Genomic DNA, 25,730 nt, shown 5'->3' with positions numbered 1-25,730 from the left:
GCCCACAAGCGCACACGAGTCTCGCTCTACCCCCACATGCTGGAAATTAATTACTCACCAGAAAAGACCCAGCGGCGTGCAAGCTCTAACGCAGGCATTTTAAAGAATTCTAATGAAAATCGCCAGAGCCCCGCGGAGGTGTTTTATGACTATATGTGTGCGTGGATCAGAGGAGCTGGGGGAGGTATGCAAACAAGAGGCAAGTTTTCACCTCTTATGTTGACTATATAATGAACTGAACACAACGTGGACGCATTCAAGCAATATTACTAAAACCTATTGAATATGTGTGAATGAGATTTTAAAAAAAGTTTAATCTAAAGGTTGACAAAAATGTGTAATTGGTAAACACCTCCTGGTGACTTCACTAATTGCATGTCCATAAAAAAACAATCCCAAAGAAAATCCCAGTTCTGTGCAGCAGCAAACATCTGAGGAATTCAAACATAGAGAGACAGGATGCGGAAAAGTGGAGAGAGAGGAGAAGACCCTTGTGCTCTTCTAATCACAGCCCTCCTGTGTCAGAGGCCTCGGTGCTGCTCCAGAGGCAAAGGGGAATGAAACCGTAATTATGTGCAGCGAGCCTGGCGGTCCCAGCGTTAATGACGCACGCTAGATTACAGGCAGTTATCAGTGGCAAGCCATTCCCTGCACCAGCCGCGCTCAGTCATCGCGGAGATTTCGCATTGATAAGATACTACTTTATATACCATTTTATCATAGCCATTCCTAACATAAGCACACATTATTGTCTATATAAAATAGCATAATTGTTAATAATAACATGCTCTGTTTTCAGTCATTTATAAGCAAAAATAAAAACTGGCAAGTTCAAAGATGTTGCCACGCAGAGGTATTAGATAGGGATGGCAATACATCTACTATAACTCATTAGAATACCACTAATTAAAGGACCTCTCATTTAACAACAATTCAGTGTGAAGACTAAAAAGTTTGTGATCATTTTAAATGCAACATGTGTCTACAAACAGTTTGCCCTTTCAGAATAGAGCTGTGTACATACAAAGGTTGAGAAGTTTATCATCGACCACGTCCAAAACAAGCACGCTCTGTCTGACATATAATTTAAGGTGCTCATGTGTGACCACAAACCTCTTGAGACGCTCTGATGTGTCACGGCTGTGTGACTGACGGCGCTGATAGCTGTGAGCGCTAGTGCTGAACGTCATCACTCCCGTCAGCTCCACTCTACACCAGATACAAGGCGACTGTGGCCAGCCAAGTCAGAGAGGGGAAATTGGCTGACGCGAGACTGAACATGTGAGAGCACTAAATGTGGGACTGGTCCGCGTATGAGCCACAGGGGAGAGAGAGAGGGGGGCGAGGGGGAAATCACAGGAGCAGGAGTTGTTGGGAGCACAGCAGGTATTGGCTTTCTCTACTTTTCACCTGCTGTTTAGCGCAAAGACACCAGGAACATGAAAGAGTTTGCGTTGGCCTGGCAATGTGAACTCTGCTGCTGTTGTAAAAGCATGCATAAAAGCTTCTAAACAGGAATGTGACTTTCTAAGTGTGGACACAAGAGGGAGAAAGAGACAAGATGAACCAGGTTTAAAAGAGTTAACCTGTGTTCACTGCGTCTGAAGTAGTTGCATCTACCACTTAGGGGCAGCATCCATTTAACCTTAGCACTAATCTGGCCTCTCCGCCACACCATGCTGTGGGAGACCTGAAGCTGCTGGGTGTGGCTGGAGTAAAGGCAGGTAACCAAATGAAGTGCTAAATGTGCACAAAGGAGTTTTGTTTGCCTTACGGCATACAAATGTGATAATAACATGGATTTTTAAACTTTAATGTGCGATTTGAATGTGTGTGTGATGTGGTAGAACTAATTATATATTGCTACAGACACAAAGGTTTCTCTGTTTCACATTTCATCTAAAGATAGCTAGTTATCTTCTAATAGAGTTCTAATCAAAGGGGTTATTTACCTTTCGCCTCTCTCGTTCTGGGTTAAATGTTCCCAACCATGACTGCATCTGTAAAATGCAACAGAAATTGTTAAAATGAAGGAAAACAAATTACTGTACAAATGACCTTCTGTAAAGAGTCTATTAAACATAAATAATAAGAATAACACATACTTTCCCCCCCTTTACATTTACTTTTCTAGACAACTAGTAGCTTGGATGAAATTAGTCAAAGAAGAGTTGTGGGTGGGTTTAACTTGAGTGTGTTGCAGAAAAACTGAAAAGTGGAGCAAACACAGCAGCTTTGAGAGCTCCCTTGAGAGGGACATGGGAATACTTTTTGCTCTTCCAAGTCTCTGTTCTCTTGGGAGAAAGGAAAAATGTCAACACTAACATACGCAGATACCAAGTGAGGACTTGTGCTTTGGGATAAAGCTGGGAGGTCGTAGAGTTGGTGTAAGTCGAGACACTAGAAGGCAAATTTCTGGAGCGGCTGCATGCACAAAAACAACAGTGGACGATATGCCACCAGCGGCTCATTTACTCAGTTATTTATTAGCTTTATGTTTTGCATGTTTTGGTACGATGGTCACTGTAAATGCATGCACGACCGCTGTGTGTTTGTGTTACACTAGGAGATTAGACACACATTCAGTCATTAGATTAACCTCAGCCAGTAGAAGCAGACCTATAGCTAAAGATAATTCAATTCTCTCAACTGGACAAAAGTTTTAGAACGGAGGCGTTTCACCGCTCATCCAAGCCGCTTCTTCAGTTCTGATCAGGTTGCTGGTGGACAATGCCTTATACCTATCTGAAGGGAGGAGCTAAGTACACACACCTATTTGTTTTCTGTTTGTTAGCTAGGTCTTCATGCTAAAAACCTTTGTCCAGTTTACAGAATTGTATTTTCTTGCTATGGATCATACCTGGACAACTGAGGGATTACACAGATATAGATGCAGAATTGTTAGACCTGGATAGATAACCTCTTATTAACTGATTAAAAAGATTTTTTTCATTTGCACAATTTCACCAAATGCAAGTCATAAAATGTATCCCTCTTTCTTCATGGATTGGCAACTACTACTCATCATCCACTGCTGTACTGCTCTACACGATGACATTATATGAAAAAAGCTGGGTCCAGTGACATTTTCAAATAAGAAAGAAGTTTCAGGAACATTTTCCTGTAAAATGATTAGATTCTATGCCATACTCCCCTGCGTCACCATCAGCCCACCTTTCAAAGCCTTTTGAAATCATTTCATGTGAGACAGCAGCTGAAAGGAGATAAAGCCCTTCATACTTATAGATGAGAGTGAAAGCAAAAACTGAACATTTCTGGGGGAAAAACAGGGGCAAAGTGAGAATAAAGGCTCGGAAGGGATAACGCAGAGGAATGAAGATGTCTTAATGTAGAACGAACATGGAGCTGGGACAAGCCGTCGACACACCTTAATAGTGTGAGCTGAATGAATTATGAGAAGCACATTGCACGCTACAGTCATTTACTCTTTAAAAAAAAAAAAAAATTCAAATTAAAAAGTGATGCAGTCCATCTGTATTTCTGGTCTGTGTCTGTCAGTAGAGACTTTTCTAGATCCTTCTCTACCTTTCCATGTTTTTGTTTTTGTTTAGTATACAGATTTAAATCTCATTTCTGGAATACTTATGCGTGCTTTTGTGACAGTGAGTATATGCAAAGTCAGATCAGAGGAATGGTGGCTTTGTGAACTTGGTGGAATGCTGCCTCTGAGCTCATTCTGTTCTGTCCTGTTCTGCAAAACACAGATATATCTGCTAAGAGTCACGCAGCAAATAGGGAATTGACTCAAATGTATATGTCAACAATGTACATGTGTCGATACATTTACTCTTGAAATTAGGATTTATAAATAATTAAAATGAATATATCACAAAAATACTGTTAAAATCTTTCAGATAAGTCCATTTAAACTACTACAAAAATGATGTAGTGTAGTTTTTCCTAAAAAAACAAAACCCAATGTAAGTTGTTTTCAAGGAATTATATGTTTAAATCATGATCAATTGAAATTATGCTTGAAGGAAAGTGACAAGTGATTAGACAGAGAGAAAAACAGAAAACTAACTTTGCACTTACCCTTTTATTGGCCACAAAGATAATCCTGGCATAGCAGCAGATCATCAGCAGGATAAGGGTGAAAAGTGGCACATACCATCTAAAAAAAGCAAAGCAAGAATTAAATTAAAGCAAAACTTTGAAACAAATACTCAAATCTACAAAATGCTACGTGTTGACAATCAAAACAACAGGGTGCAACAAACAGGGCATTTAATTTTTCTTCTTGCAAGGAACCCAAATGTATTGCAATTAAATATTTATACGTAACTTCGATATGATCTTTTGTTACTGTCCTGTTAGCACTGTCATCATGATGGGGATTCCTCCAAGTTATTAAAAGTTAATTACCATGAATTAGGCACCTCTCTTTCACAGTATTGTATTACAGAGATTAAAACCTTAATTCCTTTAACTGCAGCGCACACTGTTCTTATTAACGATGACTTCACAAATTTGGTATTTTGTGCATGTAAAATTGGCACTCAGAAAGTAAAGCATAATGTCACAGTGTCACCAGGAGTGCGCTGCATTCCTGTTGAATGAAGTGGTGAAAACAATAAGCAGAATAATACTATGGCAAGCCTTTAAGAAATTGTGAAACTTGTCCTGCTGAGTAAGGTGGCTGTGCGTTAATTTGCTGTTTGGGGGTTGAAAGGCTTGTGTTATGTAACCGTTTGGGATGTGATGCAAGTTCGGCGAAGTTTCAACCTCTCCCTTGTAATCACAGAACGGCCTTTGTGTCACTCCGATAGACAGGTTTCAGGTCACTTTTGTTCCACTTCAGTAAATCAGGAAGAACTATCTGGCTGAGCTGTCAGCACCCTCCCTTCTCAAGTCAATACTTTTACACAGGTTCAAAATAATGAAATGGAATGGGATAGAAGAAAGGGGCATTTTTTTAAATAATGCTCAGACAAAACACATCAAAGTGCATTTTCATTCTCAAAATGTACATGCTTTTTTTTCCCATTTTGCGTTTACTGGTTTTTAACATCCTTTTTCTCTTTATGTCCTATTAGAACGATTACAGAAGACAAATGTGTATTTAAATACATGTATGTCTAACTCGCTTCAATAATGACAGTGGACAATGATGAAAGCATTTGCAGGGGAAATCAGCCCTGCCGTTACCTCAGTGTGATTTAATAACCTGCTCCTCGGAATAAACAGCGTCCAATTACGCCAGCGCACGTCCCGTTAATGATGGAGAGACAGGCCGAGGGTGGGTGGACGGCGGAGAGGGCCAAGGAGGGGGTGGCCTTTTTAACGATAGCATGGGGGTGAGGGAGGGGGGTGATGCGGAGGAGGGAGAGTGACGGGCGGCAGCTACAAAGTGCTCTAATTAGCATGATAATGATCTGCCATTAGAGTCCGCCGCGCTCTACAGCTGAGCAGCGTACCCGGGGAGGCAGCGAGAGCGAGACAGGAGGCAAAAGCAGCAGAAACGTGAAAGAAGCGCGACGGAGGAGAGGTGGATAGATCTTTAAAATGTAATAAAAGACCAGATCCAAGACGCGAGCTCGACATCATTAAAGAGTAGTAAAAAGACAGAAGATTTGCATTTGAATAAAAAATATACTGGGGGTTAGTGATCTGAAATAAAGTCACGTGAAATTTGGTTTTACTTGGAATTTGATCAATCAGATGACGATGTTGGTCTTGGCATGGTTTTCTTCAAAAGGATATGAGGCCATAATCAATTATTTTTAATTGACACTTCAAGGGTAAAAAGACACCGCGATCTAGCTCTAGACATACCTTCAGTTTGTCTGAACTACGATCATGATTTACCTGTTTGACCGCTTCAACAGGGTGTGGGAAGCATAGGAAGAGAATCTTAGGAGCCCTCGAAGTTCTACACTGTTCTAGCTATGTAAACTGGGAGATTAAAGCCGTTTCCTGCACAAGATGAAAGACGATGTGGTTAGGAGGTAAATGTCAAGGCTCAGATAGTACTGGTTCATATTGGTTCCTGTTCATTTTGCGCGTACATTATTAGGCTTTTTCCCTCTTCATTTTGAGCAGTTCATTGTATACTTTAAAACACACATATTTATAAAATGATTAATGAGTTATATGAGATATTTTATTTATATTTCTATTGGTTGGTTGATACTATGTAAGCAGTATTCTTCATACAATATAGGGAGGTCTTAGCAGTCGGTAGTACTTAAGACTCGAGTCACTACCGACTGATCCTCTGAAATTTTGCACCTACGTCACACCACACAATTCTCTGCTTTTCATTCTCCATCCTCCGTTCATCCCGTTTAATACGTCTATCTCCTCCGAGGCTTCCCACCCACCTCTCGTGTCCTGTCCGCGCGCTTCGCTGAACTCTGATGAAGACACACTACGCGGCGTGGGCAGAGACAAGGGCAATCTATTTCTCTCACTCTCACTCCTTCCCGTCAGGGTACGTCGCCCCTTCTCTCTCTCACTTCCCCGTCACACTAAGCGTAGCTCATATGGCTCGACTCCCACTTCTCCACCTGTAAAACTACAACCTCTGCCCTCCTGTGCTTTTGCCTGCCAGCTGTCAACGGGGTTTGCACATTTGAGGAGATGTGTTTCCTCCTTGATGGCTGGTGCCTTGGCCTCTAATCTCTCGTCTGGTTTGATATAATTAGAGCTAATGAAGATTCCCTGATCCTCTGAGCAATGTGTCCCTCTGGGCCATGATAGCGCACAGAACTCGACAGAGCCAAGTGCAGAGGAGCAGGATAAAAGACACGCAGGCTCGTTTAGCACTGCTGATGGCGATGTGTTGTACTGTGTGTGTGTGTGTCTGAGTGTGTGCCGCCTTATTTGTTTAGAAAGATTTATTCCCCGCTGATGCTGTGAAAAGCAACACAATTACCTTGGCTCATGGCAACCATGTGCATGTCCGGGTGTGTCTGTTTGGTGGTGGAGAGGCACAGCCAGACTTACAGACTTGAGGCTCGTTTCAAAACGCTATCGACTGATATAATCGCACATAGCCTCTCCATAATAGTTAAAAATAGTGTAGCAACTCTCCTCAGTCTGCTAACAGAAGTAGTCATGAGTCTTCACACACATTTTTGGCCTTGAACTATAGGGAAAAACACAGACTCCCCTGACAGACAACCCTTCACATTTCCCCATAGAACCCCCCACCCCGCACACCCCCACCCCGCACACCCCCACTGCCCTATTCGGGAGAAACTTTGATGGTAGCGCTGAAAGGGTCTACTTACATCCCAAATCTCCAGGCTACGTGATCGCCTGTGATCCAGCTGAGGGAAGAGAGAGAGAGATGAGGGGTTACAAAGGGAAGGGAGAGCGCGAGCGGAAGGCAGACTTGTGTGAATGCGGAGGGGGAACGCTGTGCAGCTGTAGCTATTAATAAGCCCAGAGTGGAAAAGGAGCCCAGGCCGGAGATTACAGTTCTGCCCCAGATCACCGCTCCCTTTCTCACAATTTATCCAATCTCCAAATAACCTGATACAAAAAAAATTACCAATATTTTTCACATAAAACGTTAAACCTTAAAATAAACTATAGCTTTTCAAAACTGGAATGAAGCCAGGTCAAAAGCACTACATTTAGCAGAATAAAAGCAGTCATTGGCAGCGTCTGCAAAACTCCTACAATCAATAAATGTTGTTGGACTTACCACCAAGCGCCTGCCGGGCCGTAAAAGCCCTTCAGCAGGGGCAGAGAGGCCATGGCCAACGGTACCCCCCATGCTGTCAGATGGTACAAGCTGCAAAAGTGGAAATATTTGATTAGAGGCAGTTTATCTACACCTTTATATCAATAGTAGGAGACAGACTAAGTGTAGGAGACAGATTTATGCGCTTGTGTCTTTTTGGTGAAAGCGTCAATACGTAATAGAGCACACAGCAGCTCCCAGTCAATAGAGACGATGTCCTGCCCCTGACTCATTCCCAATGTGGTCAACTGAACTGTAGCCACATGTCTTGATAAATTCCTAATACTTCTCAAGCATACATTAATCCTATTCTTCCAGACAGTAGTAATTTCAAACTTGATACCACAATGATAATAAAAAACACTCTTTCATTAAGCAATAGAATGTGATTTTCAACATTAAATCATAGTACTTCCAGTAAACTCCATACTAGTCCATGGGCGTATACTAGTTTATATGGTCTTATACTTGTTCTGATGCCGCTCAAGATTATTTTAAATCTATTGAGAAGAGGCTCATTTATGTTCTGTGAATGTGACTTTTTTGGAATCGATACTTTTGATAACCCTAACAGACAGTGAATTAAAAATATCCCAAATGTTGACTTCTGACATTTGTAGATATGTTGAATACAATCTAAGAGCACATAATCACGAAGAAACTTGTGAAGGCGCCATAAACGGGACCACGCTTATTGAAGGAGGGGAGACACAAACGGTGAAATCACGGCTACCGTTGCGTAGCGTGACAAGTGGTGGTAATGTGCGTGCGTGCGTGTGTGCAAAGGGGAGGGGGACTTGTCGGAAAATCAATGCTGCGAGCTCCGAGCCCCCGATGCCTCACACGCAGCTTCTCTAGCACACACGGCACACCGACAGCGTAAAGCCGGAGAAATGATGAGGTCCAAGGCAGCGCACAACATGGGCTTAATGAGGCACAGCAGGAGTGTTGTGAGCGGCGCATCTCTCGCACACCTACACACGCACACACCAGAGTCAGCATAGACGTTTCTCTTGAGGCTTAATCTCATTTCTCACCTCCATTCTCAGCCTCTCCACTGCCCCCGTGCCCAGAGCGTACATATTCTGAACACTCGAAAAACCTGCTCGCAGCGCACACATTGCACGCCAACACTTCCCTCCGTGCTCGCACCCACTCCAATCACTGTTAGATCATTCAACCTACACTCTTCGGTCTCCTCTGGTGATTCGTTCATTCATAAACCATCACACTGTGCCGTGATTACGTGGAAGGCTGTAGAGGAGAGAGGATGGGGGGTTAGGGAGGGTTGATTGTGCATGCATACAAAGTCGCACAGCTGCCTGTCTAAACACATAGAGCTTATCTATCCACGGTCGATACATGACAGCCCCCCTGACGCTCCAGCCTTCGCTTTGCTCTAGCCTATTAAGCGGTGTGTTTTTCCCCCTTCTGCTTCATGTATGACCAGCTACACACAAAACAGACATATCCTCCATCCACTTACGTCCCTCTGGACTCATGAGAGGTGTGCGCTGATAAGGCTCGGGAGCGGACGGAGTTTGGTCCCCCAGCAAGCCTCTTTCCTCAGCCTATAAAGCTGTCTCTGTCTGAGTTATACCACCATTTTATCGTCTGCCTTATTGCTAATCAATGCAGGGAAATTCCCATGGGGGGGAACCATCTCCTTTTACCACCCAGACCTCTTTGCATTCTGCAGCGTTCGAGAGATGTGCACACCGAAGCACATCCACACACCACCACTAATCCACTTGCGCATTTGCGAGTTGTTACTAACTTGTTAAATTTTGAGACATTTTGCCTACAGACACATTTAATTTTTAAGGTTGTGTGTTTATATCACAAAGCGCTGCACCAGGCAAATAAAAAGTGAAACTATCTGACACAAGCGCGCAGACAAATTCACACTCCCTCTACGGCGAGTGCTCCTGGGAGTTTGAGCGACAGAAAAACAAAGGCACAAAGCGTGAAGGCGGCTGCGAGCGCACACATACAGAGACACACACTTAACGGCTGACACTCACTCCCATTTCAATTAGAGCGCCGACTGCTTGGAACAGAAGAGGAATAGGAGGGGGAGGGAGGGGCCGCCAGTGCTTTATGGGGAGACACATGCTCGGCAGTCCAAACACATGCGCACGCACACACAGGCACCTCACAGCTGCAGGCTTTCTGCCGATACCTACAATCTGAAGAGCCAGTGCGTTTACACACCAAAATAAAAAAAATTTAAAAAAACGCAAATTGGTTGGAAACTTGAGATGATAGCTTACAGCTAAAATCACATACACAGCTTGTTGACCAACGGCAATGTCGTACCTTTTAGTTTTTCCTTCAGTATTTCCATGGCCAATCCTTAGACATAGTTCAAAATTTTAAAATCTAATATCCACCGATTTGCACTTTTATCTTTTTCTGGTTTCAAATACGGCTCACATACACGCACAAACATGCAGATTACAAAACATGCAACATTTTGAGCAGTCATTGTTCAATGCCAAACTGTTCGGCAAACCAGAGCTCTGCTTAGAACAAACTCAGATCCAGGCTGTATGTGACTCATAAAACCATGAAAAGTACACATAAATAAAAACTGCATCCTACTCACATCTCAAATCTGTTAGTGCTTATTTCACAAACCAAGTTGAGGTAGAGGTTTAGAGTGATGAGGCAAACCCAGGCCAGGGCACTCCAGTCTGTAAGTACACAGAAAAACAACAAGGTCATACCACAACACAGCTCCAGCACACAAAGACCAACTACAACAACATGCGGCGTAAGAAGGCTCATCAGTTCCACTTTTTGATAAATGAGGCCGTATTCTGCAGTAATATGAGGGAAACCTGTGACTTAAGGTGATGGATGGAGATCTGATAACGTATAGGAGCAGTGGACAACAGTTTGAGGCAAATGTGAAAGACGAACCGGGCATTAACTGACGGCAATCATTTATTGTAAAAGGTTAAAAATCTCACTCGCATTTTCAGGCCTGTTTTAAGTGTATGTGGACTCCAATCCATGCATCTTCATTGACAGAACTGGCAGAACAAGCAGCTACAGTGAAATATAGCTATGGCTTCAAACTCAGTGTTAGTATGTGGTGACAAAGCCTGAAAAGCAAACGCCCCGAAACGGAAAGCCTACATAAGAATACATGACTGACAAGGTCAAGTGCATCTTAAATAACAGTATACATTTGAGTTACGCCACCCTTGTTACTGTACGGCAGTGTTAAAAGTATTCAATAATTACAATTCCTGCACAGTTGTGTAACATTTGAACCTCAACTACAACATTTACAGGCACCTTTTAGCACATTCATGATGGACTGCCATAATATAATCTGAATTGTTCCCCAGGATAATCCAGGAATACTTTTTATCAATATAGCTCACCTCTACTTTTACCCAATATTTGCCTTAATAAAGTTCACCATCCCAGAGTGAGACCAACAGACAACCCTAAGGATGATGCAATGTAATTGTTTCTATGAAGCTAAATAAGTCCTCCAATAAATCCAATAACATTCAACACTGATTTGGGTGTGGCCTTTGGGTGTGAACACAGCATGTAATGCACAAATAAGGTATAGGTGAGGCAAGCAATGCTGCCTTGCAGTTGTCAAGGAAGCAAAAAGAAAACTCTTCACTGTGTTTATCATTGTTCTGTCATGGTTTTTAATTGTATCTTATGTTCACTGGTGTCTGAATAGTGATGATAGACTGTTAGCCCAATGAAATAAATATTAATTCATTGGCTTTATAATTCAATTATCTAACAATCACACTGGATTTCTCCAGGGTAAGTCATAATTAAATGGGGTGTGTATACTTGAATATTTTCCATTTTCATCAGTTTAATGATGAATAATGTGTTTCAATTAATGAGGAAACAGGTATACAGGAATCTGACTTACCAAAGTATGTGAGCCACCAGGCCTGGAAGTCACAAAGCGACCCCTCCAGGTGGGTGTCTCCCTATATGCGAACAGCAAACAGCAACATTAAAATGTTTTAAAATGTCCAAAACATAAGTGATAAAGAACTTACGTACCATGACGTATGCAACACTGTCGAAGAAAGCAGCTACAGTGAGGCTCAGAATCATCTTCTGTAATAAAAATAATATTTACTTCCTTTGTAATGGCAAATATGTATAAATAATACATTTATACATTTGTCTTTTTTAAAAATATGTTAACATAAGCACATTAAAATATTACAATAAGTGTGACAAAAAATATTGCCATTATACACTTTTAGTTTTATTTAAATACTAATTAAATGTTTATTTTTTATATGTTTATACATTTGCTGAACGTTACATTTAAATATTATTGCTGCTTGTAGTTTAATCGATTAATTGTTTGATTAATCGGTCGATGGTGCCTGAGGTCGTTTTCACACATGTTAGTGGCTCTGTGGACCGACGTCAGTGCGCACTAGATTTAGTTCTGTTTCCTTTACTTTTGGGTCGGTCTTGTTCATGCGCCATGCATCGTTTACCCCAAACACGCACCATAAGCCACGTGAGAGGCCATCAGCTCATCAAAGAACTTATTTCTATGACAACGCGCTTCAAGCAGACAGAGTTCCATGAATACGCACGCACATGCTCGCTTCCCTGGTGCTATACACAGTGTTTTTTCTGTCATCTGTGGTTAAATATACAGTGAGGCCTAAAACAGAGAAAACAACACACAGACAGACCCAGGCTCACCTGTGCAGACAAACCCAGGCTCACCTGCGCAGACAAACCCAGGCTCACCTGCTCAGACGGAAGCAAGAGACGTGACGCTGATATTAAGTTGATCCGAACTGCCTCGTCAGGCAAACATGTCAAACAGCACCTCTGCAGCGCCCATTTACACAAATATATGCGATGAGAGTGCTTTTTACCTAATTCCAAGCACTTCTAGTCGTACCAAGGACTGCATACGTCGGCCCAAGGTCGGCCTTGTTCACTCACCCCACTCCAGAGTGCGAGTGGAGCCACTCCGAGGCCTCCTGTTTCAAGCGCTCTCAGACCAACCGCTCACTGCGGTCCAGAAGACTGTCACGTTCATACCAGCCCAAGCACTGCTCTCGAAGCGAATGCTCTTTTACGTCAACTTAACTAGGAGCAGTGTGAAAACGACCTTAGTCAACCAAAATCTGTATTTGTCGATAGTAAAGATTTTTAAGGCACAACACCAGAAAGCAGAAGTTAATGAGAGAGTGAGATATCTTAAGATTTGGTCTAAGGTAAAAGGAAGATTAACACTCATGACCAACAAGTTTTGGGGGAACAGTGGCTCAGTGGTCAGAGTAGTGGTTCCCGGTCTAAAGAATCGATTTCTGTTCGGACTAAGTTCTGTTGTTGAGTCACCTTGTGTAGTATGAAAGGGGTGTGGGCATGAGTGATTAGTGGTGGTCAGAGGGATTGATGACCTCTCAGTCTGTCCTAGGGCAGCTGTGGCTCCAAAAGTAGCTTACCACCACAGAGTATGAAATGAATGAATAATGATTACAGTGTAGAGCCTTGAGAGGCTTTGCCAAGCACATTTTCAGCTTTATTATTATTATTGTTGTTTAATCAATCTTTATATAAATGCATTGTTTTTTAGTACTTTTTCCTTAATAAATACTTGTTTTTGCATGAATTCCCATGCACTTCTAGTCTTGTGAGTACAGTTTGAGTCAGATACATAAAGATATGTAATAGTTTTGAAAGCTTTTGCCATGCCACCTTTTTAGTCAATTAATCGATTGGCAGGACATGTCTTTAACTGTTAAAGAATTTCTTGTATCAGGTAAAGACCCCGATTCATAAAAACTGACGTTCCTTTAACAATGCTTGAAACAGTCGTTTATCAGTTAATAGCACAGACTGTATGGACATAGCTAACCTGCTAGCCGCCGTGTTCCAAATAGCGAGTATGGGCATGCTTCCGGCTCCATCGAATCTGGCTACAATTCACTTTACATTAGAAAACGGCCACCCTGCTCGTCATTTTGGTCTTAAACAGTTCGCATTGATCTGCTCTACATGATCCTGGGTTTTTTATTTCGCTATTGTGTCTGTAACTCAAGATATGAACATTAATAACAGACAAATCAGGCGCCTTCTTTCCCCGAGGTTGCTCCTGTCAGCATTTAATTGACAGAGTTGCTAAGTGCTCTCCACCTGCTAAACCAGCAGTGCGGGCAAGAAGGGGTGGTACTTTCAATGGCTTTGCTCCAGATTGGCTCCTTGATTGCTATGATACGCGCGCTCAGAGATTCAAATATGGAACTCAGCTTTAAATTCTCCCCTGACTGCTAGCCTCGATGAGCTTCATTTGACTGGAGATGAACATTATTGGTGACGTCACACTCACTTAGTCCACTTCTTTATACAGTCTATGGTTTGTAGTTAGTAGATATCAGTAGGTGTAATTTCAGGGAGGTTGTTGCTATGCAGGCTAACCTCCCAATGTGACATACCCTCACATGTAAATAGAAACGATATTTACTAACGCAAACAAACCCTTTTATTCAATTGTGTCGAGAGGTGACCCTTGCTAAAAAACAAGCAAGCAGAAGAAGGAGGAGGAGGAGGTGAGGGGGATGGGAGTATCTGGAGACAGAAAAGAGCGTAGGAGGGCCAGAGTGCACTAAAGACTATTGACTGATGGATAACCTTTGTAAAGGGATGGAGGAAAGGAGAGGCTTTATGCAGCCTAAGAGGAGAGAGGGAGGAGGCAGAGGTGAAGTGGGCAGAGAAGCAGGGTGAGGTTATGCTCCGTGACCTGGTTCAGAGGTAATAGGATCCATCAGTCCAATCTAAGATGTCATTTTCTTCAGATTATGAAGATTCTGTTAAAAGCATTGCTCGACCTGACAGAGTTGTTCCACAGGGTTCGGACAGGACTAGCAGCGCACTATACTACACAAACTCACTGACATAAAGGAAATACAAGCAGTCAGCTAAGATAGTAAAAATCATAATCAAAAAACAACATATTACCTGTGCGACAGAGTTGTACCGTCGAAGCAGCCAAATAACAAACAACATCCAAAAGCTGAGGAAAAACAGCAGCACTGCTTCAGTATAATGACTTCTGCACTGGCAAAATGCTGTCTAATTGAGGGTGTACCCTACTGAATGTAAAAACATGATTATATAGTTCACAGTTATCCCTGCAGGGTCTTGGACAACATTTAGAATAACTACCGAGTCTAAAGCAGGTGCTAGGACAAACTATGCCATCGTATATTCACTCTATCAACTTTAGTATAATTAGTGTAGTGATAAAGTCATGCAACATTTACCATCCCAATAATGAGAATGTTCCTGTGGCCCGTTTCACTGTCAGGATCACCACCTATAAAGCAGACAAAAATATATTGTATATTTTTCAGATTTTACTGTTAAGAATTGTTCAAGGGGTTTAAAGTGGTGGGAATGTTTTATTTTTTAACCATAATACTGATGCGCAATTGCAGAGAATCTAATTTAATCTGGTAAAACATATATAAAGCACTTAACTTAACTTAAATATTAATATCTCTGCAATTGCCTTTACAACTAAGAAGAGACGAGATACAAGTTCGAAACAAAGCCGACAATTACAACCAGACATTCAGCATATTTCTAAGGAGAAATCTGACAAGAATGTATGCAGAAATTTAGAAAAAGGTGTGAAATAAATGGAAAGTATTAAGGCATTCTCATTAAAAGAAGGGCAGATATGCCTTTAGGCAACAGAGCTTATAAAAACTTCTGTGAATGTGAACATATCAGATGTGACGCGGAATCACCACTACATCAGTTCTAGCAGGACACTGACATCCTGTACAAGACTATTAAAGAGACAGACTGAAGAATGTGGGGCTAGGAAGGAGAAAATAGGTTAGATAAGTTAGATAAGTGCATAGCTCACCACAAAACGTATTTAGCAAAGCAGCATAACAACAGCATTCCCCCTCTGATAAAACGATAACCCAAGACGTGTTGGCAGCCAACTGTCACTGTAGAATGTAGGTAGTGAGCTAGCTACGTCATTCACACTTTAAAATGTTTAATTCATTGACTATCCTTGGAACAATAATAAAACTATATAATGTATTTAAAAAATATAAATAAATAAATAAATAAATAAATTATATATATATATATATATATATATATATATATATATATATATATATATATATATATATATATATATATATATATATATATATATATAAATGTAGATAAACGAGAGCAACGAAAGCAGACATCATGGCTGAGAAACGTTTGTCGACACCAAGGCATACTGTTTTAAACTTGAACTATCTGTGTTTCCAGATACAAGGTAAACATGTTTAGATAAAAAATAGCATTTACTGTTAACAATTCTAATGCTTGCTGATGTAATCTTAATTACATTAATAACACTGAACGTGATGGCCATGTTGTTTATGTTATAATTTGATGTTTTAGTTCCCAAGACGATTATCCAAGAAAACCTCCAAGAAGCGCAATGAGTCTCTCATTTTAGTTGCCAGTTTCAATGCTGAAATCCAGATAGTTTAAACCTAAAAGGACTCTCTGATCAGAATCCTCACTACCTAAATCCAGCACCTGCAGCTCAGAGAGTGAATTCTGGAGATTGTGAGCTTTCACATGAGACATGGCCTGTCCAACACAATCTGGCTATAAAAAACTGACTTGGATGGAGCTAAAACGAGAGAGCTGATTTTTTACTGTTAAGCAAGTTTCTCTCAAATAGCATTGCAGTCACAAGCTAGCTAACATTAGCCAAGTCACTCACTCTCACTTTGTTAAAATCAAACAGCACCATGAATGTTTGTATTGATCACAGGCTCTTTAAATGTGTTTGAAACCAGTATTCTTCAGTTTTCTGACAATCTTAAAACATGTTGGCAGTTATTGTTTATGTGTACATTGTGTCACCATGGTAAATACTGAACATTCCGCCATAGGCATACAGGAAGAACCCCCCCAGCGTGATGTCACTGCAAAGGATCAATAAAAGCACTGTCTACTTTTCTGCTCAAAGGAGCTTAACGACGTTTTCACTGTTTTAAGTTAATATAATGCGCTAACATCTGTATTGATTGTCTAGAAAGAAGCAACCAGTGAAAACCCTTTGGCACGTTTGCCCGGTCTTGTTTTAAGGATGTTATGATGTTATTTTGAAAGCGTGGTTAGCTGCTTCGACAAATTTTGGGGAAACATGGAGGCAACTTACACATCGATGGTCTTCTGAGTCAGTGTTGAAAAATACACATCGTGATTCGTTATTTGAAGTTTTAAAACTTTCAACTGACATTTTATATCAAAAAAGATGTTGGGTGATGCTTATGTTTGCTGCTCTCCTGTAGTTTTACTGACACTTCCTGTTTCTACTGTGCGGTGCGAGGGACAAAAAGCAGAACCGCAGACGCAGCGACTCTGGTGTAGACGAGTCCAGAAAAGTGCTAAACTTTGAACTTTTACATCAGGCCATAATATGATCATATTTACTGACTAATCTATTAGCCTGTTTATAAATGTTTAAGTAAAACACATAGGCTACCTATAAAAGTTGACTACATATAAATATGGTGTATTTTAAAAAAAATCTCTAAATATGATAAACTATCCTTTGAAATTATTAGGCAATATTCACAAAGCTTGTGATCTGACTTTGTCTACAGCCTTATTGACTATTTTAAAAAATACAAAAGATTAGACCATACGCAGTCAGACTGTATACAGTTTATGTACGCACTATATAAAGGGACACTTTAGTGCTGTACTGGAATTTTATGGTGATGCTTGTTAAATATGCAGATTACAGTTGCAGAGGATACTCCCCCTGAGCAGATAGCTATAGCCAGACTAACTTTTGTAGATATTACGTTTTTTTGTGTAAAATAGAGGCATATATAATAGGGCTATGTAGGCGTTCTGACTGTAAATACAATTTTACAGCATTCTGGTGCATTGTTATTTTGATTTTCGTGTGTGTATATTAAGTTTACAAAAGACAAAGCTGAGAGATTGATCAGTACAAAATTTTATTGAAAAGTACAAAAGATGACCATGAAAGTAGTACATGTTGTAGACAGTGGGATCAGAATCCCCAGTAGTATGCCTGTCCCACAGGCAGAAAACATATCTCAAGGAAACACCAGCTCTATGTACACTAGGCTCAGTAGATTCCAGTTCACTGATATTGTAACTTGGATATCACAGGCAGCAAATCTAAATGTGCCTCCATCATTTTCACAGACATTTCAGAAACAAGGACAAATACAAGTGGTGGAATGATCATTCATAGATACTTTCATTAAAAATCACTGACATCATGAGCATCAAACTGTAGGTGCCAAATCATTGTCAGTGTTTTCTGTCACATGTAGCAGTACATCAGGTATCTCATAATCTTTCCACACATGTTAACATTAGCAGTTAAACTGTGAGGTAATAAATAGTACTTTAAATATGAGTTTTAAATATGTTTCATTTGCGTATCACTGCAGCTGAGGGCATGATGTGTACAACATTTGAGTGCAAAGAAAAGTCTGAGATGTAGTGTACACAAATGCTCTCCAAAAAGATCAACGCATCTGCAATATAAAACAATAATCCAGGGTCGACCAGCTCCACAGTCGGCTTGTGCATCCTGCCTCGTTCTATTCACCGGACCAGGAGAAAGGCCAAGTGATTAGTCCTTCAGTTCGTTTTAAGTTCAGAGCTCACTGGCCCCATCCTCCGATCCCAATCTCCTTTTTGTACCGCTTTGTGAGAGAAACGGCTGACTGCGTGAGTTTAGACAGCACCCCTTGCAGTCCGGTCAGATGGTACTGAAACTGCTCGTGCAGATCCTCTTCTTCCTCCTCCTCTTCTTCGTCTTCTTCTGACGAAAACGAAGCGACAGAAGAGGCAGACGAAGTGGTGGATGCGGATGAGCCGGTGCGCATAAGCTTCATGCTCTCCTTGCGCTTCTCGTCCGCCGCTGCGCACCTCACTCCCCACTCCATGTCCTGGCGGATGGACTTGAGGAGCTGGTAGTAACTGTACATGTCTCCATCCTCCATGTCCAGCTTCAGAGACCCCAGCTCCCTGTCCTCGTCTAACGGCACGTCCCTCAAAAGGCTGGGCACCATAATTGTCTGATCCATGTTGTTCACGGCGCCGATAAAGCGGTTCATGGCGTTGAAGAGGGAGTTTTTCTGGTTGGTTGTTTCTGTCATTTGCATCATCATTTTGGCGAGTTTGTTCTTAACGAAGACAAAGCAGAGGTCTTGTTTCTTTCAGCCGAGCGCAGTGAGCAGGAGTTCACTTCGGTTACGTTTGGATTCCCGGGATGATCAGATGTGGGAGATGAGCTGCGGCTTGTCTGTGATGCTGGAACCTTATGCTCTTTTCTTCTTGTATATTTTTGTTGGAGACTCCTTGTGCGTCTCTTGTTGTTTCTTGCTTGCTCCTCTGTTGGGCGAGACTACTTATATACCGGGCAATGGTTTCAGGGCGGTTCGCCAAAACTTGTTGGTCGAGTTCCTCTGCTGTAATTGGAACTCACTGACCTCTAGTAGCACCCATCGAGACAGAGAGGAGCATTTAGCACGTTCCCGGGATGAGGCGTGGTTTTCAGAGTGGGAGTTCAGAAATGTCAGTGCTAGAAAAGTGTGCTTTTTTCTTATAATGAACTTTAAAGAATGGATATGTGCGTAAATGAGAAGTAAAATGCACTTGACCAAATGTTCAGAACAGCCCGCCTCACTTCCGGACGATGGATAGTGTTGGGAATCTTTGACAGAATAAACTGACATTACATCATTGCGCATATCATTCCGATGACGCAGAAAATAGACATTCAGGGCGAGACTGCGCTGGTGAATATTCATTAAGCAGACATCAGCCCACAGTCGAGCGCACAGTTGAACCAATCCCATGCGTAAAAGTGCTTCCTGTGGGTGGATTAGTTCCCTAAAAAAAAGTAGGTTATTGCGATTTTTTGATAAGCAAAACTAATGGAAGATTTGAAAAATGTTCATTAATATACATGTTATTTATTTCATACATATTGTCTCTTGAAGCCTCGCCACTTTGTTTTTTTGTTGGCAAAGTAGCAAGATGTAAACAGGGGTCTCCTAAATCCCTGTATCAGCAACACCGCCAACCATTTTGAAACTTGTTGATGTGGTGTTTTTGAAATGTGAGCCCTGTGCAGACAGTAAACACTTGTGGGACAAACAGGAATAAGACTTGTTGCTTGTAGTCTATTAAGTTGTTCTTATTTGTATGGCACAGGAGTAACCTACATGTGAGTGAAACTTGGGTGGCACGATAAGGGTTGGCTTTGTTGACACACGTGCCCTAGAAGGACATAGAAGGACATAGAAATGCACAGCTCATTCTAGAAACGTAACAGATGAATCAATGTTGCCCTGCAGGAATAGTGAGAATGTGAACTTTGAAGGCCATGTAAAACCTGTTGTATAGGTCTGAATTCCACCTTGAGTCTAACTCACTTGGTTCGCTGATAAACAGAAATGACAAGAGTGTGCAGGCTTTATGAAATGAAGTTTTGAAGCAATCTCTGTTTTAATAATGTGTGCATTATCTCCGTACGGTTGTGAGATCTTTTTAGATTTTAGATTTATGTGTTTATTTACCCGAGCATCAGTTAAAACATACAAGGAAACATTTAATTGATAATATTGATTGATAAAGATGGGATAAATAAACCATAATACACTATGGAGTCAATAATGCTCAATTGGAATAGGAGAAATGCTTAAAAACGAATCCAAATGTTAGGCTTTAAAAAAAATAAATAAATAAATAAAATTACTGATGAGTTTGGCTATTATTATTGAGCGAATATAATGAAGACACAGAAGTGATAATGCAAGTGGACAGCAGTGAACTGATTTGTATTTCTGGGACAAGTGCTGATTGTATGTTTGACTGTAGATTGCCTCTAGTGACTTCACTGAAATCTGCTCCATAGGCTTTAGGCACCTCATGCATAGATGTTCTTTATGTTTCTTAGGCTGATTCTAAAACAAGTTCATTGCCTCCTTCTAAATTTTGGAACAACTAAGGGTTTTCAGAAAACAGGTCAATAATAGGGCTATGGAAAGTGACACTAGCTCACTGCCGCAATAGGGCTGTCAATCAATCACAGCACGTCCTCACACTGACACACGGCTTTCACTTGTCAAAGATGTGCGATGCCAGAATGCAATCCTGGACCAGTCGGAAAGGGCTTATACTCAATAGGCTATGTCATGTCTGAAACGGGGCATCCGCCGATTACTGCGGGTGTCATCATCAACACCCAGCAGCTTCGGTGGAGGAGATCTGGCCCTGAGTGTTTTTTCCCCAGATCGGGAAGTTTAGGCTTTTTCATAACAATGGCATTAAAAGAGTAGAAAACGACATTAAACAACAAACCATATGTAACGCCTGGTAAACACATAAGCCTACACCTTTCCATACTGAGGCCTACACCTTTCTATACTGAGGCCTACACCTTTCCATACTGAGGCCTACACCTGCCCACACTGAGGAATACACCTGCCCACATTGAGGCCAAACCTGCCCACATTGTGGCCTACACCTGCCCACTCTGAGGCCTACACCTGAACCACACTGAGGCCTACACCTGCCCACACTGAGGAATACACCTGCCCACATTGAGCCCTACACCTGCCCACACTGAGGCCTACACAAGCCCACACTGAGGCCTACACCTGCCCACACTGAGACCTACACCTTCCCACACTGAGGCCTACACCTTCCCACACTGAGGTCTACACCTGCCCACACTGAGGCCTACACCTGCCCACACTAAGGCCTACACCTGCCCACCCTGGGGCCTACACCTTCCCACACTGAGGCCTACACCTTCCCACACTGAGGCCTACACCTGCCCACCCTGGGGCCTACACCTGCCCACCCTGAGGCCTACACCTTCCCACCCTGAGGCCTACACCTACCCACACTGAGGCCTACACCTTCCCACACTGAGGCCTACACCTGCCCACACTGAGGCCTACACCTGCCCACCCTGAGGCCTACACCTTGCCACACTGAGGCCTACACCTTGCCACACTGAGGCCTACACCTTCCCACACTGAGGCCTACACCTTCCCACACTGAGGCCTACACCTACCCACACAGAGGCCTACACAATCCCACACTGAGGCCTACACCTGCCCACACTGAGGCCTACACAAGCCTACACTGAGGCCTACACCTACCCACACTGAGGCCTACACCTGCCCACACTGAGGCCTACACCTACCCACACTGAGGCCTACACCTTCCCACACTGAGGCCTACACCTTCCCACACTGAGGCCTACAACTGCCCACACAGAGGCCTACACAAGCCCACACTGAGGCCAAGCTGTTGTGTTGTATGTGTGAACTGGATGTCGTGTGAATCTGTTTGTTTATCATGTTCTTTGTGATGCGACTGTTTTGTCTCATGTTTGTAATGCTGTTTTGTCTGTTTTGTCCAGAGAATTTTAGTTTTATTACTCCTCTAACATCAGGGCCAGAGGACTACAGATGTGTTTTATGAAGCTGCACCGTCCCCTTTCAAATAACCTAATCTAATCCAGGCTAAGTCCAATCAGAGCCAATCAGAAACAGAAAACGTTGTATTGAAGTTATGGTGCGTCTTTTAGGACAGTTTGAGCCCAAAAAAAACAACACAGTGCAATTTGTTTTTCCGGAAAATGTGTCTAAATAATCAGTCTAAAGCAGCCACAGGAGACGTGATTATATCTCCAGCTACACATATAGGCGTCGTTTGTTTTTTCAGAAGCTTTAAGGAGTAAAAATCTAATCCCTGGTTTCCATATTTGAGCTGAACGAAAGCTGTGCGCGTCTGTGCCCTTCTTAAATCCGCGCCTGTGTGAGTGAGTAATAGCGCTTCCCTGGTGGATGCCTCCCTCCCTCCAGCCTATAACCCATTAGGCGCAGTGAGGAGGCGGAGGCGGGCTGCGAGAGAAGGGGCGCGCCTCAGCCAGCGGCACGCACGCTCCATTTAGCGGGCCCACTGCCGCGCTGTTGTCCCGCTCATTTACGTAACAAGATTGCCGCGTGAACGTTTTGCGATGTACGTATTATATTCTCCGAGAGCAACTGCGGCTCTGCTCCCTCCTCTTCCCCCGCGCGCCGCTCACCGAGCTCGTTTGCACCGTTTGCCGTGGAGAGCGCGAGAGAGGCGGAAGAGACGGAGGCGCAGGGAGACGGAGAGGAAGAGAGGGAGAGAAAGAGACGGAGCCACGGAGAGGAAGAGAGGATGAGACGGACAGAAAGAGGGAGAGACGGAGAGGAGGCGACCGGAAAGAGAGGGAGAGAAAGAGACGGGGGCGCGGAGAGGAAGAGAGGGAGGGACGGACAGAAAGAGACGGGAACGAGAGAGGGAGAGACGGAGAGGAGGAGACGGACAGAAAGAGACGGGAACGAGAGAGGGAGAGACGGAGAGGAGGAGACTGGAAAGAGAGGGAGAGAAAGAGACGGAGAGATGGAGAGGAAGAGACGGGAAAGAGGGAGAGACGGAGAGGAAGAGACGGGAACGAGAGAGGGAGAGACGAAGAGGAGGAGACTGGAAAAAGAGGGAGAGAAAGAGACGGAGGCACGGAGAGATGGAAAGGAAGAGACGGGAAAGAGGGAGAGACGGAAACGGGAAAGAGAGGGAGAGACGAAACGGGAAAGAGAGGGAGAGACGGAGAGAAAGAGACGGGGGCAAGAGAGGGAGAGACGGAGAGGAAGAGACGGGAACGAGAGAGGGAGAGACGGAGAGAAAGAGAGGGAGAGACGGAGAGGAAGAGACGGGAAAGGGAGGGGGAGAGGGAGAGGAAGAGACGGGAACGAGAGACGGAGAGGAAGAGAGGGAGACACGGAGAGGAAGAGACGGAAAAGAGGGAGAGACGGAGACAGGAAAGAGAGGGAGAAACATAGAGGGAGAGACGGAGAGGGAAAGAGAGGGAGAGACGGAGAGAAAGAGACGGGAATGAGAGAGGAAGAGACGGGAAAGAGGGAGAGACAAAGAGGGAGAGAGAGGGAGAGACGGGAACAGAGCTAGAGACAGAGACGAAGAGACGGAAACAGAGGGAGAGACAGAGGAAGACATGGAAAAGAGAGGGAGAGACAGAGAGGGAGACACAAAGAGGGAGAGACGGGAACAGAGCTAGAGACAGAGACGAAGAGACGGAAACAGAGGGAGAGACAGAGGAAGACATGGAAAAGAGAGGGGGAGACAGAGAGGAAGACACAAAGAGGGAGAGACGGAGAGGAAGAGACAGAGAAAGAGACGGGAATAGAGGGAGAGACAGAGAGGAAGAGGCGGGAGAGACAGAGAGAAAGAGAGGGAGAGATGGAGAAAAAGAGAGGGAGATATGGAGAGGAAGAAACGGGAAGGAGAGAGCGAAAGAGACAGAGAAAGGGAGAGAAAGAGAGGTGCGTGTGTATGTGTCTGTGTCTGTGCGTGTGTGTGCGTGTGTGTGTGTGCGTCTGTCTGTGTGTGTGAGCGTTTATGTGCTTGTGTGTGCGTCTGTCTGTGTGTGCGTCTATGTGCGTGTGTGTGCGTCTGTGTGTGTGTGTGTGCGCGCGTCGGGGTGCGTGTGTGTGTGCGTCTGTCTGTATGTGCGCGTCTATGTGGGTGTGTGTGCGCGTCTGTCTGTGCGAGTCTGTCTGTGTGTGTGCGTGCGTGTCTCTGTGTGCGTGTGTCTGTCTGTGTGTCTGTGTGTGTGTCGGGGTGTGTGTGTGTGTGTGTGTGTGTCTGTGTGTGTGTCGGTGTGTGTATGTGTGTCTGTGTGTGTGTCGCGGCACGCTCGCGCTCTTTTCCAGACTCGCGGTCGGTCCTGAGTTCGTTTTTGAGCGGTACTGAAGCGCCGCCACACGGTCGAAGGCGCTAAAGCATCTAAAGAGCATTTTAGCCTTAACTTTCCGTTCGATTCTGTATGAAAATGCCCCACTGGAGCAGCACTGACTCTTTGGGTCTGCACAGGGGTTATAGGGGTAAATTAAGCCCATAGACCTACCACTTTAATATTTTTACTAGAGTATGACATATAAATTGAAAGCATACATCCTTAAATCTTCTCTAAAAAAAAAATAAAATAAAAAATAAAATAATAATAATAATAATAAGTTATTACTTCTATAATTTGTACAGGTGTCTGCATTTGTTAAACAAAAGTTTATTTCAATAGTTTATTTAAATGTTTAAAAAGTGGGCTTTTAGGCATAGACCTTATTCAGTCTATGCTTTTAGATAAAAACTGAAACAGTACTGTGACGTTGTATATTTAATAAAATAGTACATAGGCCCATTGTATTTATTTATTTATTTCTGTATAAAACTGCCCTAAGGACATTTTGAAATTTATAAATACAAGTTTGATTCATTTTGGTCCAAAGGTCAGTCTTTAATGTAGTGATTAAACTTACCCCAAGACCTGGCTCAATTTATCCCACAACTGGGGTCAACTGAGCCAAAATACTTTTTTTTTTTTTTTTTTTTTTCATTTTGAACACTAGTTTCTCTAAAACTATTATAATAATTACAATAATTACGCTCTAATAATTAGAGGTTTCCTCCCTCAGAGATTTCTCCTTCAGTTTTCTCCCTCAGAACTTTTCTCCCTCTGAGGTTTTCTCCCTTAATGTTTTTCTCGCTCGGTGGTTTTCTCCCTGAAAGGTTTCTCCCTCAGTGATTTTCTCCCTCAGAGGTTTTCTCCCTCAGAACTTTTCTCCCTCTGAGGTTTTCTCGCTCAATGGTTTTCTCCCTCAGAGGTTTCTGTCTCAGGGGGTTTCTCCCTCAGTTTTCTCTCTCAGAGTTTTTTTCCCTCAGTGGTTTTATCCCTCAATGGTTTTCTCCCTCAGAACTTTTCTCCCTCTGACATTCTCTCCCTGAATGGTTTTCTCGCTCGGTGGTTTTCACCCTCAGTTTTTTTCCCTCAGAGGTTTTCTCCCTCAGAGGTTTCTGTCTCAGTGGTTTTCTCCCTCAGTGGGATTATCCCTCAGTGGTTTTA

At 42.9% G+C, this 25,730-nt stretch overlaps 2 protein-coding genes across 2 annotated transcripts in view; both read right to left on the bottom strand.

Moving 5' to 3' along the window:
- The window catches only part of si:dkey-100n23.5 (uncharacterized), a 44,808-nt gene extending 27,731 nt beyond the window's left edge, over window positions 1–17,077 (bottom strand). The window contains exons 1-5 of the mRNA XM_055230728.1: window positions 16,935–17,077; window positions 15,007–15,059; window positions 14,702–14,756; window positions 11,768–11,824; window positions 11,635–11,691 (exon numbers count right to left, since the gene is read on the bottom strand). Coding sequence (XP_055086703.1) covers window positions 11,635–11,691; window positions 11,768–11,824; window positions 14,702–14,756; window positions 15,007–15,059; window positions 16,935–17,015 — 303 coding nt within the window. The 5' untranslated portion in view covers window positions 17,016–17,077. The remainder of the gene's footprint in view (window positions 1–11,634; window positions 11,692–11,767; window positions 11,825–14,701; window positions 14,757–15,006; window positions 15,060–16,934) is intronic.
- Window positions 17,078–17,729: 652 nt separating this feature from the next.
- On the bottom strand, window positions 17,730–19,235 carry mid1ip1a (MID1 interacting protein 1a). The gene has a single exon (XM_033987497.2). It carries the CDS (start codon window positions 18,934–18,936, stop codon window positions 18,427–18,429), a length of 510 nt encoding a protein of 169 aa, XP_033843388.1. The 5' UTR covers window positions 18,937–19,235; the 3' UTR covers window positions 17,730–18,426.
- Window positions 19,236–25,730: the final 6,495 nt, after the last annotated feature.

The sequence above is a fragment of the Periophthalmus magnuspinnatus genome, chromosome 21 (assembly GCF_009829125.3).
Source record: "Periophthalmus magnuspinnatus isolate fPerMag1 chromosome 21, fPerMag1.2.pri, whole genome shotgun sequence".
NCBI lineage: Eukaryota > Metazoa > Chordata > Actinopteri > Gobiiformes > Gobiidae > Periophthalmus > Periophthalmus magnuspinnatus.
The sequence above is the reverse complement of the archived record's forward strand: the minus strand, read 5'-3'. Positions and strand labels throughout refer to the sequence as shown.

What these genes read in the sequence shown, in the direction of transcription:
- mid1ip1a (XM_033987497.2), bottom strand. Translation starts at nt 18,936, where the DNA reads ATGATGATGCAAATGACAGAAACAACCAACCAGAAAAACTCCCTCTTC.